At 40.6% G+C, this 12,639-nt stretch overlaps 1 protein-coding gene across 1 annotated transcript in view; it reads left to right on the forward strand.

Moving 5' to 3' along the window:
- The window catches only part of FYB2 (FYN binding protein 2), a 195,013-nt gene that overhangs the window by 71,585 nt on the left and 110,789 nt on the right, over window positions 1-12,639 (forward strand). The window contains exons 3-4 of the mRNA XM_037809498.1: window positions 1,667-1,816; window positions 3,804-3,837. Of these exons, the coding sequence (XP_037665426.1) occupies window positions 1,667-1,816; window positions 3,804-3,837 (184 nt within the window). The remainder of the gene's footprint in view (window positions 1-1,666; window positions 1,817-3,803; window positions 3,838-12,639) is intronic.

Genomic DNA, 12,639 nt, shown 5'->3' on the forward strand with positions numbered 1-12,639 from the left:
GGTTTATGAATGCAGAAAGATAAAATATGTGAAATTGGGACTCTCCTGGAAGATTCTAGGACACAGAAGTGACTGGTGCCCAATTACTACAAAATTAGCCTTGAAGCCTCTCTTAGGCTGTGAGCCCTGGAAATCAGATCAATTCTTAAACCTCTTTATAGCCCCCATGTTATTTGCCCATCGTAAGTGCGTGATGAATCCATTCGGAGAATATTCATAGTCCGTCACCTCTGAAGTAGGCCCAGTACTTGGTACTGGGAGGAGACCATTAAGACATAGTCCTGCCCACAAGGAGCCCACATTTAGTGGGAAGATAAAACAGTACCTCTAATCTGCCATAATACCAATATAGAGGTATTAACAGTGTGCTATGGGAATACAGAAGAGGGAATGGTTAATTCTGGCCTTTATTTCTGATGGAAATCTTGGGTCCAAGATTTGATTTAAAAAATCACATCTGGAGAACTGACAAACCAGTGGTTTGGGCAAAGGTTAGGGAAGTAGAATGGTAAAGTGTGGTGGAAAAAAAAAAAAAAAAGACAACAACCTAGAAACATAGTCTGGGGTCGTGCAATGTATAAGTGCCAGATAGTGAAGTGAATGGATGGCATACCAAGGAAATCAAGCTTCATCTCCTGGGCAGGAGGGTGGGTGACCTGATCAGGTTTGCATTTTGATCAGGTCATTCTTTTTTTTTTTTTTTTTAAGTCATTTTTATTGAGATATATTCACATACCATGCAATCATATGAAACAAAGCGTACATTCAATTGTTTACAGTACCATTATATAGTTGTGCATTCATCACCAAAATTAATTTTTGACATTTTCATTACCACACACACAAAAATAATAAGAATAAAAATTAAAGTGAAAAAGAACAATTTTTTTTTTCTTCCCCCATTTTTCTACTCATCCATCCATAAACGAGACAAAGGGGAATATGGTCCATATGGCTTTCCCAATCACATTGTCACCCCTCATAAGCTACATTTTTATACAATCATCTTCAAGATTCATGGGTTCTGGGTTGTAGTTTGATAGTTTCAGGTATTTACTCCTAGCTATTCCAATTCATTAGAACCTAAAAAGGGTTGTCTATATTGTGTGTAACAGTGCCCACCAGAGTGACCTCTCGGCTCCTTTTGGAATCTCTCTGCCACTGAAGCTTATTTCATTTCCTTTCATGTCCCTCTTTTGGTCTAGAAGATGTTCTCCATCCCATGATGCTGGGTCTACATTCCTCCCTGAGAGTCATATTCCACGTTGCCAGGGAGATTCACTCCTCTGGGTGTCAGATCCCATGTAGGGCAGAGGGCAGTGATTTCACCTGCCAAGTTGGCTTAGCTAGAGAGAGGGGGCCACATCTGAGCAACAAAGAGGCATTCGGGAGGAGGCTCTTAGGCACAATTATAGGGAGGCCTAGTCTCTCCTTTGCAGCAACAGTCTTACCAAGTGCAGGTCCCATGGTAGAGGGCTCAGCCCATCAAACTACCAGTCCCCTATGTCTGTGAGCACATCAGCAATGATCAGGTCATTCTTGGCTGCTGGATGGAGAATAGCTTGGAAGGGGGTGAGACAGAGGGAAGGAAACCAGTCAGTTTCACCTGACAACCCATAGCATGGAAAAAATAATAATAACCTGCATTTTTTATTGTCATGCTCAGAAAAACAGCATCGCCAGCTTCCTAAAATGAAGCCACTGCCTTCCGTCAAGTCCCTGGGTCCTCCTCCCCCAAAGCCTCCAAAGCCCCCAGTTGTGAGCCTCCAGGTCTTCCAAGGAAAGGCAGCTGCTATTCCCAAGACCCAAAGGGAAGGTAAGGAATTGCACAGCGGCCCCATGCACACAGCCATTTGGGAATCATGGCTCAAGGACCTGCCTCCCCCACACACCTCCCTCTCTGCATCAGTTCTCAGGTGACAATGCAGCTACTGCTTTTCATGAGGCTGGACATCCATCACTGCTTATTCTCACGTGGCAGCTATGGCAGCTTGCTTGCGAAATGATCAGTCTGTGGGAATTGGCCCCTTATTGCTCCTCGGCCAGTCCACTTCCCCTGAGAGCATTGCATTTGATCACCAGGCATCTGTCCAAGCAGGGAGGCAGTGAACCTTTCTGTTTCCTGCAAAACCTGTGTTGCCAACACAGATAGTGCAGGAAAAGATGGGGTGAGAGGAGGGCGGGGGTTGGGGTACATGGGTGTGGGGTGAAAAGGAAGGAAAGTTGCTGTGAACTTGACCTGAGATCTCAGGCCTCTGTGATCTGCCTTCCATAATTGAAGGGATCCTTGCTCCTACTGGTCCTTTCCAGGAACAGACTCTTCCTTGGAGGCCGTTTTTCTGCGCTATTTTGTTTTCCTCTACTAACAATTTCTAGAGAACTTGTTAAAGCTCAGATGACTGCCCCCAGCCCCAGAGTTCTGATTCATCTGGTCTGGGTGGGGGTGTCTAAGAATTTGCTTTTCTAACAAGTTCTGAGATAATGTTGATGTTGCTGGTCCAGGAACCATACTTTGAGAACCACTGCTATAGGCACCTTAATCTTATTCTAAAAGAAAATTCTACATAGAGAAATGGAGTTCTTATAAGTATTATTAAAATATTAAAAAATGGCCACCTCCATGTCAAAGAAGGCTAATTATGATTTTTATAAATATTAAATAATTGAGACTCAAATCATTTCTCAGAATGGGAGGGAAGTTGTCAGAAAACATAAAACAAATTTCTAGGTCTTTTTAAAAATTAATTTATTTTTATTAGAGAGGCTGTAGGTTTACAGAAATATCATGCAGAAAATACAGAGCCCTCCTTCTCCAAAGCCCCCATTTTTAACATTTTCGCATTAGTGTGGTACTTTTTTTCTTTTTTACAATGGATGAGAGAGATTATTATAATTTTACTATTAGCTAAGGTCCATAGTTTACATTAAGGTTCACTTGTTGTATAGTCCTATGGTGATTTTTTTTTTTTAATTTTTGTTCTAGCAACATATTATCACCTAAAATTTCCACCTTTAACCACATTCAGGTATATAATTCAGTGGTGTTAATTACATTCACAATGTTCCAACACCACCACTACACCTTACCAAAACTTTTCCATCACCCCAAACAGAAAGTCTTTACCAATTAAGAATTAGCTCCCCATTCCCTACCACCACCCCATCCCTTGGTACCCTGTGAATTTTCTGACTCTATGAATTTTCTTATTCTAATTATTTCCTATCAGTAAGATCATGCAATACAAAATACCCAGTCTTTTGAAATAAAATGGGCTTTGTAAATCCCAGCTCCCCCACTCACTAGCTGTTTAAGTTTGAGCATGTTACTCACTGAGCCTCATTTTTTTCATCTGTAAAATGGAGATAATAATACCACTGACCTCATAGGATTATTGTGAGGATTAAATGAGATGATGCATGGAAAGTGCTTAAACAGTTCTTGGCATACCAGTAAGCATTTAATAAATGTTTGGTGGTATCATTAATTCAAGCACACATTGAGCAGCTACACTCTGTGCCACAATGGATTAAGAGCTAAATCCTGTGGAGATAATGACCCACAAGGAGCTCAAAGGCTAATGCAAGAGATTGTGCCCATAAATAAACATCATGCACCATGGGTGAGGGCTGCAGTGCAGGGCCAGGCAGCCTCCCAGACGGTGGTTGAAGGGGCTTTGGGGCACAAGTAAGCACAGATAAGCTGCCACTCCACACTTTTTCCCTGGTGCCAAGGCATGACACAAGCATACTTTAACCAGGCTGCTGCCAATGCCTTTTTCTCACTCCTCCTCTTGCTCTTACAGCTGCTGCAGAAGAGGGCATCCTACCTCTAGAGAGGTGAGTACATGCCTTTTAATTGTGTCAGAGTGTAGCCCATCAGCAAGGCTACTTACCTACCCAAGAGCAGGCAATAAGCACAAGCCAAGTGTTTGCATTTCTCAGAAGGATTGAAGGAAGAGCAGACTAATGAGCAGCAAACTGCAATTTTCATTTTAAATGAGAGATTAAATAAACTGCATTTAACTACCATGCTGAAAATTAAGTTGCAAAGATGGTCCTCTGAGGTACTTTTATTTATTATGCACTTGAGTTCAGTAAATTGAAACATCAGCTTCCATAGTCATAAATCAAATTAAAGGCTAAAGAATGCTTTGTGCAGTAGTGTGATGTTACAGGAATTGGTAATGGAGTGAAAGACCTTTTAATTTGGGTGTACTTATTCTAAAAATTTTGCCTTGGACATGTCAGTTCATTAATTCATTCAACCGAACAATATGTATTGAGCCCTTCGATGTATCATTCATTGAGCTGGCTACTTTATACAGAATTCCTCATTTCCTTTTCTCAGAAAGACTGCAGAGTTGCTGCTAGTGTCCTCACGTTACAGCTAAAGACACTTGGGATCAGAAAGTTTGCCATTTGCAAGACCTTGATCCCACATAAACCCTAACTATTTGTACTTTTTCACCTCCCTCACAAAGATATTCCTGTTCTCAAGAAGGGCAGTCAGATGGAGAGTCAAACGTACAAATACTCGTATTTCCTATTCCTTCAACAAATGTTTGTAATCGTAGTGTGTGTTAAGTTTTGTAATAGAGGATGGTACAAGATTCAAAGGTTGCACAAATGAAGGAGTGGTCACTTTTTCTTGGGTAGGTCAGAGAAATCTTTATGGAAGATTGTTATCTTTTGCTATAGTGACATAAAACAAACAACAACAAAAACCCAGTAGCATACAACAATTAGTATTTATTTAGCTCAGGAGCCTTCAGCTGATCTGGGCTGGGTTCAGTTGGGCTCACTCTTGTGTTTTCAGGTAACTATGGTTTATATAGGCAGATTTGCTGATATTGGCTGGAATTACTCACATGTCTGGGGGTCAGGTTGCAGTCAGCTGGTATAGGATTGCCTTGGCTGGGAGCTGGGTCAAGTTGAACACCTGTCTCTCCTTCTCCAGCAAGCTAACCCAGGAGTGTTCTCCTAGCAGTTGCAAGAGCTAAGTGAGACAGGCCCAGTTGCACAAGCACTTTTCAAGCCTCAGTTTATATCACATTTGATATAATCCCATTGGTCAAAGCAAGTTGCATGGCCAAGCCCAGAGTCAGAGTGGGAGGGCACTGAAAATTGATGTGGCAGGGATCCAGAAAGGGATGAAGATAAGGGGCATTGAGGCAATCAAACTATCACTGAAGAGGAAGCATCTGAAATGAACATTGTGGATGAATGTTTGGTGGAGCAGATGGTAAGAGGCACTATAGGCAGAGACAAGAGGTATGAAGTAACGTCTCTTATTTGAGAGTATTAGAAATAGTTCAATAAAGTTAGAATATAGACAAGTTCCATTTGACCAAGTTGGTGGCATAAGATTCTCTAGAGTGCCATTCTCCCACAGAATCTTCAAACAACTAGCAAAAACTGGCAGAGCCATCTTCCTCAAAACACCAGAGAAAACAATTAAAGGGTTACAGTCACTGGGAGAGTGCCAAGTCAAGAAAACACGTCTTTAAAAATGATAGGAGAAGCTCATGGCACCCTTGCTAATCCCTCCACCACCCCTTCCCTGGTGTGGTGTAGAACCAGCCTATAGTCTCACTGCAGGTCCCTGGCCCTGTATCAGCCACTTCTGTGTGCAATATGGGGTACCTGTGTATTGGTGCCTATCCAGTGCCTGGCAGCCTAAAAAACTACACCAGGAAACTCATCTCTGGCTCACCCTCCAGGAATTTGCCTTTCAGGTGGAAGCAACTTACAGGCAGCTAAAGCAGTGTGAGAAACAATTAAGTCAGAGGGGCCCAGGACAAAGGATTACTGGCTTTAAGACATACAATAGAGTACCCTGGAGTGGGAAAGGGGGAGAGGGAGGAACGTATTTCCTGGGAAATAGAAGGGGCATTCAAATTCCTATAAACAGGGGAATTCCAAAGACCAGGAGGAAACACAAACCCAAGATGAGACCCAGGCTCAGAAAAGACAGAGAGGACCCTGAACTTCACATTTGCCTCGGGCTGATCTTCTTGATAGGAGGGCTAAAGTCTGAAGGAGGATATCTGCAGTGTAGAATCTGTGAAAGGTGTTTTTTGCATTGGTTTCTTTTAGTTAGCTCCTAACACTCAAGGCTATCTCTGTCATATCACTAGCTGGATACAAATTTAAGGAACAGATAGTTCAGGGACTAACTCCCAGAGTTAACACTTTGGAATATTAAAATTTACAGTGTGCAACAAAAGATTACAAGATAAACAAAGAAACAGGAAATGATGGTCCATCCAAAAGACAAAGATAAAAATCCAGAAACCTTCAGCAAAGAAGACCAGACTTTGGACATACCAGACAAAAATTTTAATAAAATTATCTTCAGTGTGCTAAAAGAGATAAAGGAAAACTCAGAGAAAAAAGCTAAAGGATATCAAGAAAACAGTGAATGAACAATATGAAAATCTCAATAAAGAGATAGAAATGTTAAAAAAGGAAACAAACAGAAATAATGGAGTTGAAGACCAGAGTAACTGAAATGAAAATTCCCTAGACGGTTTTAATAGCAGATTGGAGCTGGCAGAAGAATCAGTGAACTTCATGACAAGACAATTGAAAAGATTCCGGTTGAGGAACAGAAAGAAAAGTAAATTAAAAAAAGCAAACAGAGCCTCTAAGAGACCTGTGGGACACCATCAAGAGTAGCAATATAAGCATTATGGGAGTATCATAGAAAAGAAGATAGAAAGGGACAGAAAAATATTCAAAGAAACAATGGCAGAAAACTTCCCAAATTTAACAAAAGGCATGCATATGCACATTCAGGAGACCAACACATCCCAAATGCCCAGACACATAGTAGTCAAACTATCTGTGCTGGTTTATATATATTATGTCCCCCAGAAAAAGCCATATTCTTTATTGCAATCTTGTGGGGGCAGACTTATTGGTGTTGATTAGATTGTAATTCTTTGAGTGTTTCCATGGAGATGCGCCCCACCCAACTGTAGGTGATAACTCTGATTGGATAATTTCCATGGAGGCGTGGCCCCGCCCATTCAGCGTGGGCTTTGATTAGTTTACTAGAGTACTATATAAGCTCAGACAGAGGGAGCGAGCTTGCTACAGCCAAGAGGGACACTTGGAAGAATGCACAGGAGCTGAGAGAGGAGCTGCAGTTTACAGAGACATTTTGGAGATGGCCTTTGAAAGCAGACTTTTGCTCCAGAGAAGCTAAGAGAGGACAAACACGCCAAGAGCAACTAAGAGTGACTTTTTTGAGGAGCTGAAGCCTATAGAGGAACGTCCTGAGAAAAAACCATTTTGAAACCAGAACTTGGAGCAGACACCAGCCACGTGCCGTCCCAGCTAACAGAGGTTTCCCAGATGCCATTGTCCATCCTCTAGTGAAGGTACCTGACTGTCAGTGCATTACCTTGAATGCTTTATAGCCTTAAGACTGTAACTGTATAACCAAATAAACCCTCTTTTATAAGAGCCGATCCATTTCTGGTGTTTTGCATATTGGCAGCATTAGCAAACTGGAACACTATCCAAAGCCAAGGACAAGGAGACTGTTCTGAAAGCTATGAGAGAAAAGCAGCATGCTATATACAAAAGAAACCATGGAGGCAAGAAGGCAGCAGAACAAAATATTCAAAGTGCTGAAGAAAACAACTGGCAATCAAGTATTTTGTATCTGGTGAGATTGCCTTTCAAAACTGAGGGATTAAGATGTTCCTAGATAAACAAAAGTTGAGGGAGTTTGACACCACTAGACCTGCCCTTCAAGCAACTCTAAAGGGAGTTCTTCAGACTGAAGGGAAAGGACAGTAGGCAGTGGATTGAATCAGCATAAAGAAATAAAGGATTCTGGTAAAGGTAACTATGGGAAATTATAAATGCCACTAATGTGTTTTTTGGTATGGTACTCCACTTTTTACCTCTTTCAGGTTACAAAATGCAAATGCATAAAAAGTATTAAGTCTATGGTTTTATATATGCAGTGTATAAAGATATAATTTGTAACAAATACAACAAAAAGTTGGGGACAGAGGGGTATAGGAACAGTATATTTGTATGTTATTGAAGTTACACTGGTAACAAATCAAATGCAACTGATCAGTGTAGATTTAAGATGTTAAATTTAAGCCTCATGGTAACCACAAAGAATATATCTGAAAAATATGTTCAGAAAGAAATGAGAAGGGACTGAAAATGGTATACTATGAAAAATCAAATAAATATGAAAGTAGGCATTAATGGAAGAATTGAGGGACAAAAAAGATAAAAGACTTACAAAGACCAATATAGCAAAATTGCTGAAAAAAGTCCTTCATTATCATTAGTTACATTAAATGTAAATGGATTAAACTCTTCAGTCAAAAATCAGGGACTGGTAGAATGTATAAAAAAGCATGACCCAACTCTATGCTATTTATAAGAGACTCACCTTAAATTGAAAGATACAAATAGGTTGAAAGGGAAAGAATGGAAAAAATATACCATTCAAATAGTAACCAAAAGAGAGCTAATATCAGGTAGCTTTAAGTACAAATTTGTTATGAGGGACAAAGGAGGATACTATATACTGTAATGGGTTTAATTCAACAAGAAGACAGAGAATTATAAATATATATGCATTTAACAGCAAACTCCATGTGAAATGAAGCTCTGATGTGTATCAATTATGGTACAGGCCATAAGTGCTGAAAGAGTAAAAGGCAAAAAGAGATAAAGAAGTACCAGAATAGTTTGGGGTAGCTTCATGGAAGATGAGAGAACTAGAGATGTTTTCTAAGTGATGGGCAGAATTCAGATATGCTTACTGTGTTAGTTTGCCAGGGCTTCTGAAACAAAGTCCCACAGCCTATTTGGCTTAGCAACAAAAATAACAACAACAAAAAAGCAGGAATTGGTTGTTGTGCCAGTTTGAATGTATTGTGTCCCCCCAAATGCCATTATCTTTGATGCAATCCTGTGTGGGCAAACGTATTAGTGTTGATTAGATTGTAAGTCTTTGATTGAGTGTTTCCATGGAGATGGGACCCACCCAACTGTAGGTGATAACTCTGATTAGATAATTTTGATGGAGGTGTGGCCCTGCCCATTCAGCATGGGCCTTGATTAGTTTATTGGAGCACTATATACGCTTAGACAGAAGGGGTGAGCTTGCTACAGCCAAGAGGGACACTTTGAAGAATGCACAGGAGCTGAGAGAGAGGAGCTGCATTTGAGAGACACATTTTGAAGATGGCCGTTGGAAGCTGACATTGACATTTTGGAGAAAGCCATTTTGAAACGCAACCTGGGAGCAAGCAGATGCCAGCCATGTGCCTTCTCAGCTAACAGAGGTTTTTGGATGCCATCGGCCATCTTCCAGTGAAGGTACCCTAGGTTGATGCCTTACCTTGGATGCTTTATGGCCTTAAGACTGTAACTTTGTAACCAAATAAACCCCCTTTATAAAAGCCAGTCCATCTCTCGTATTTTGCATTCCAGCAGCATTAGCAAACCAGAACAACTGTCTCACAGTTTTGAAGTCTAGAATTGCAAAATCAAGGTGTCAGTAGGATTGCATTTTCTCTGAAGTCTGTAGCATCCTGGTGGTAATTTTCCAGAAATCCATAACTCAGTGTGTATCTCCTTCAAATGGCTATCTCTCTCCCCCATCTGTCTCCTCCTGTCTCCTACTCCTGACTAAACTTTCTCTTTTGAGCCCACCTGAATTCATTTTGGCCTCATCTTAATTAATAGGTTCTTTAAAGATCCTGTTTTAAATGAGTTCACATTCACAGGACTGGGGTTTAGGACTTGAACATGTCTTTATGGGGACGTGATTCAATCCATAAGATTTACTTACTCCCCTTTGTTAGACTGTGAGGTGGGTGAGGGCAGGGTATTGTTCCTGGAAATAACCACATTCCTGACACATTGTTGAAGATTAGTAAATGGATGAATGCATGGATCAGTCTGTCAATGGGCATTCAAAACAGAGAAAGAACAAGATTGAAAGCAAGGCAGCAGTAATAAAGAGGAGGAAAAAAAAACGAAGAGTATTCTAATATAGAAAAATAAGAAGAGATGAGCTGGATCCCACAGGGTCTTAAGTGTCAAGCTAAGGAGTTTGGATTTTATCTCGATAAGATGATAAAGATGTCAATTTAAATAAGTGAATGAATGCCATGATGTCCAGTGGCCTTAGCCAGAGCTTTCATAGAAATTGGCTCTTCTTTGGGAAGGGCATTTCCATTTTAATGGTATTAATCTTCAATGCAGATATTAAATTAGAAAGAGAATATATGTTCTATTACTGGAAGGGAGTCTGAGGATTATCCAATGTAGCCAGACCACCTGGCATAGCATTAATAAAAGCCTGGGTTTTGAATTCAAACCCTACCACCTATTTGTATGTAACCTTAGACAAATGCCTTAACCTCGGTATGTCAGTTTCCACTTTTATAAATTGGGGACTATCAGTAGAACTTTAAATCACAGAATTGTGGTGATAATTAAATGAAATAATGGTTGCAAAGTGCTGAGCAGGGTGCCTTGCATCTAGTGAGTGCTCAGTAAAGCTTAGCTATTATATAACCTCCCACCAACAACAGGAATCCATGCTCAGAAGCTTAGTCTCTTCAACAATAGATTGTTGGGGAACATGATTTCTGGAGAGTCCAGTGTTTTGTTGGGATAGATTTTATTCATCCAACACCCATTTACTGAGCATCTGCCATACACCAGGCACACTTATAGACATTGAGAATACAGCAGTGTACAAAGCATATAAAAATTCCTAACACGCACACGCACTTATTTCCTGGAAAGTCTTTCTTTGAGTTGAGCTGGAAAAAAAAAGATCTCTCTACCTCAAACCTAAAACTCCCAACCATCTGTCCAAGGCAATACCTTTTCCCCTTCTTTACATGACAATTCTTAAAACATCTAAAGACTACATTCTTCTCTAAAATAAAAGTCGTTCTCAACCATTATTCACAGAACAGGAGTCTTTGTGCTTTAGCTGTATTTTTGTGGACATATACTTGTCAGGAAATCAGTACACCTATAAAAGCTGTCTTTCATTTCCAGATCTCTTCATGTTGTATGTAAATGTGAGAGGCAGCCTGTGTAATGAGTACAAGTACGAGGGTTAAGTTGGCAGAGGTTCAAGTCCCTCCTCCAAGTGGGCAACTCACTTAACAGCAAAGAGTCTTGACATTCATATCAGTAAAATGGACACAATAATGGTACTTACTTCATTGTGTTGTCTTGAGGATTATGTGAAATCAATTCTATAAAGCCTGGAGTACACTGAAGATGCTTAATGAATCTTAGTTTCTTCAACCCTTGGCCTCTCCATCCCTTATATTTTCTAAAATATTAATATCTTATTAGTTCCCAATGTGAAAATGCTCTTTGGAGATTAGTCTTTGTCATTCCTCTTTCATGGAGACCAAGCTGGCTGGCATCCCTCCTAAATTCACAGGCCTTATTTGTGTGAGCAAAGCAGGTCAAATCCCAGGGCAGCCATCAGCACTGGGTCTCTGTCAGTACTTAGCAGTGTTGGCTAATATTTTATTCATTAGCTATAAATATGGCTTTTCTACCATTAAGAAGTGTCAAAGGGTAGTACTGACTCAGGGAATCTTTGACTCAGATACATTAGGAAGGGAGAGGCTGTTAGGAGCAGATAAAATTCAGCAGGATTTCCCAGATGAAGGTCTGGATGGATTCCCAGGAATCCACAAGTTTTGCTTCATGAACTTTTTTTTTTTTTTTTTTTTTAATCTTCATTTTATTGAGATATATTCACATACCACGCAGTCATACAAAACAAATCGTACTTTCGATTGTTTACAGTACCATTACATAGTTGTACATTCATCACCTAAATCAATCCCTGACACCTTCATTAGCACACACACAAAAATAACAAGAATAATAATTAGAGTGAAAAAGAGCAATTGAAGTAAAAAAGAACACTGGGTACCTTTGTCTGTTTGTTTCCTTCCCCTATTTTTCTACTCATCCATCCATAAACTAGACAAAGTGGAGTGTGGTCCTTATGGCTTTCCCAATCCCATTGTCACCCCTCATAAGCTACATTTTTATACAACTGTCTTCGAGATTCATGGGTTCTGGGTTGTAGTTTGATAGTTTCAGGTATCCACCACCAGCTACCCCAATTCTTTAGAACCTAAAAAGGGTTGTCTAAAGTGTGCGTAAGAGTGCCCACCAGAGTGACCTCTCGGCTCCTTTTGGAATCTCTCTGCCACTGAAGCTTATTTCATTTCCTTTCACATCCCCCTTTTGGTCAAGAAGATGTTCTCCGTCCCACGATGCCGGGTCTACATTCCTCCCCGGGAGTCATATTCCGCGTTGCCAGGGAGATTCACTCCCCTGGGTGTCTGATCCCACGTAGCGGGGAGGGCAGTGATTTCACCTTTCAAGTTGGCTTAGCCAGAGAGAGAGGGCCACATCTGAGCAACAAAGAGGCATTCGGGAGGAGGCTCTTAGGCACAACCATAGGGAGGCCTAGCCTCTCCTTTGCAGCAACCGTCTTCCCCTCATGAACTTTTTAATCTTGTGTTTTTGTTTTGATGATAATCTTAAAAGATAAGTACAAGCTTATTTTGGATCTTCTGGATGGCCTCTTTCATAGCTGGC

This window comes from Choloepus didactylus, chromosome 2, assembly GCF_015220235.1.
Source record: "Choloepus didactylus isolate mChoDid1 chromosome 2, mChoDid1.pri, whole genome shotgun sequence".
Classification (NCBI taxonomy): Eukaryota; Metazoa; Chordata; class Mammalia; order Pilosa; family Megalonychidae; genus Choloepus; species Choloepus didactylus.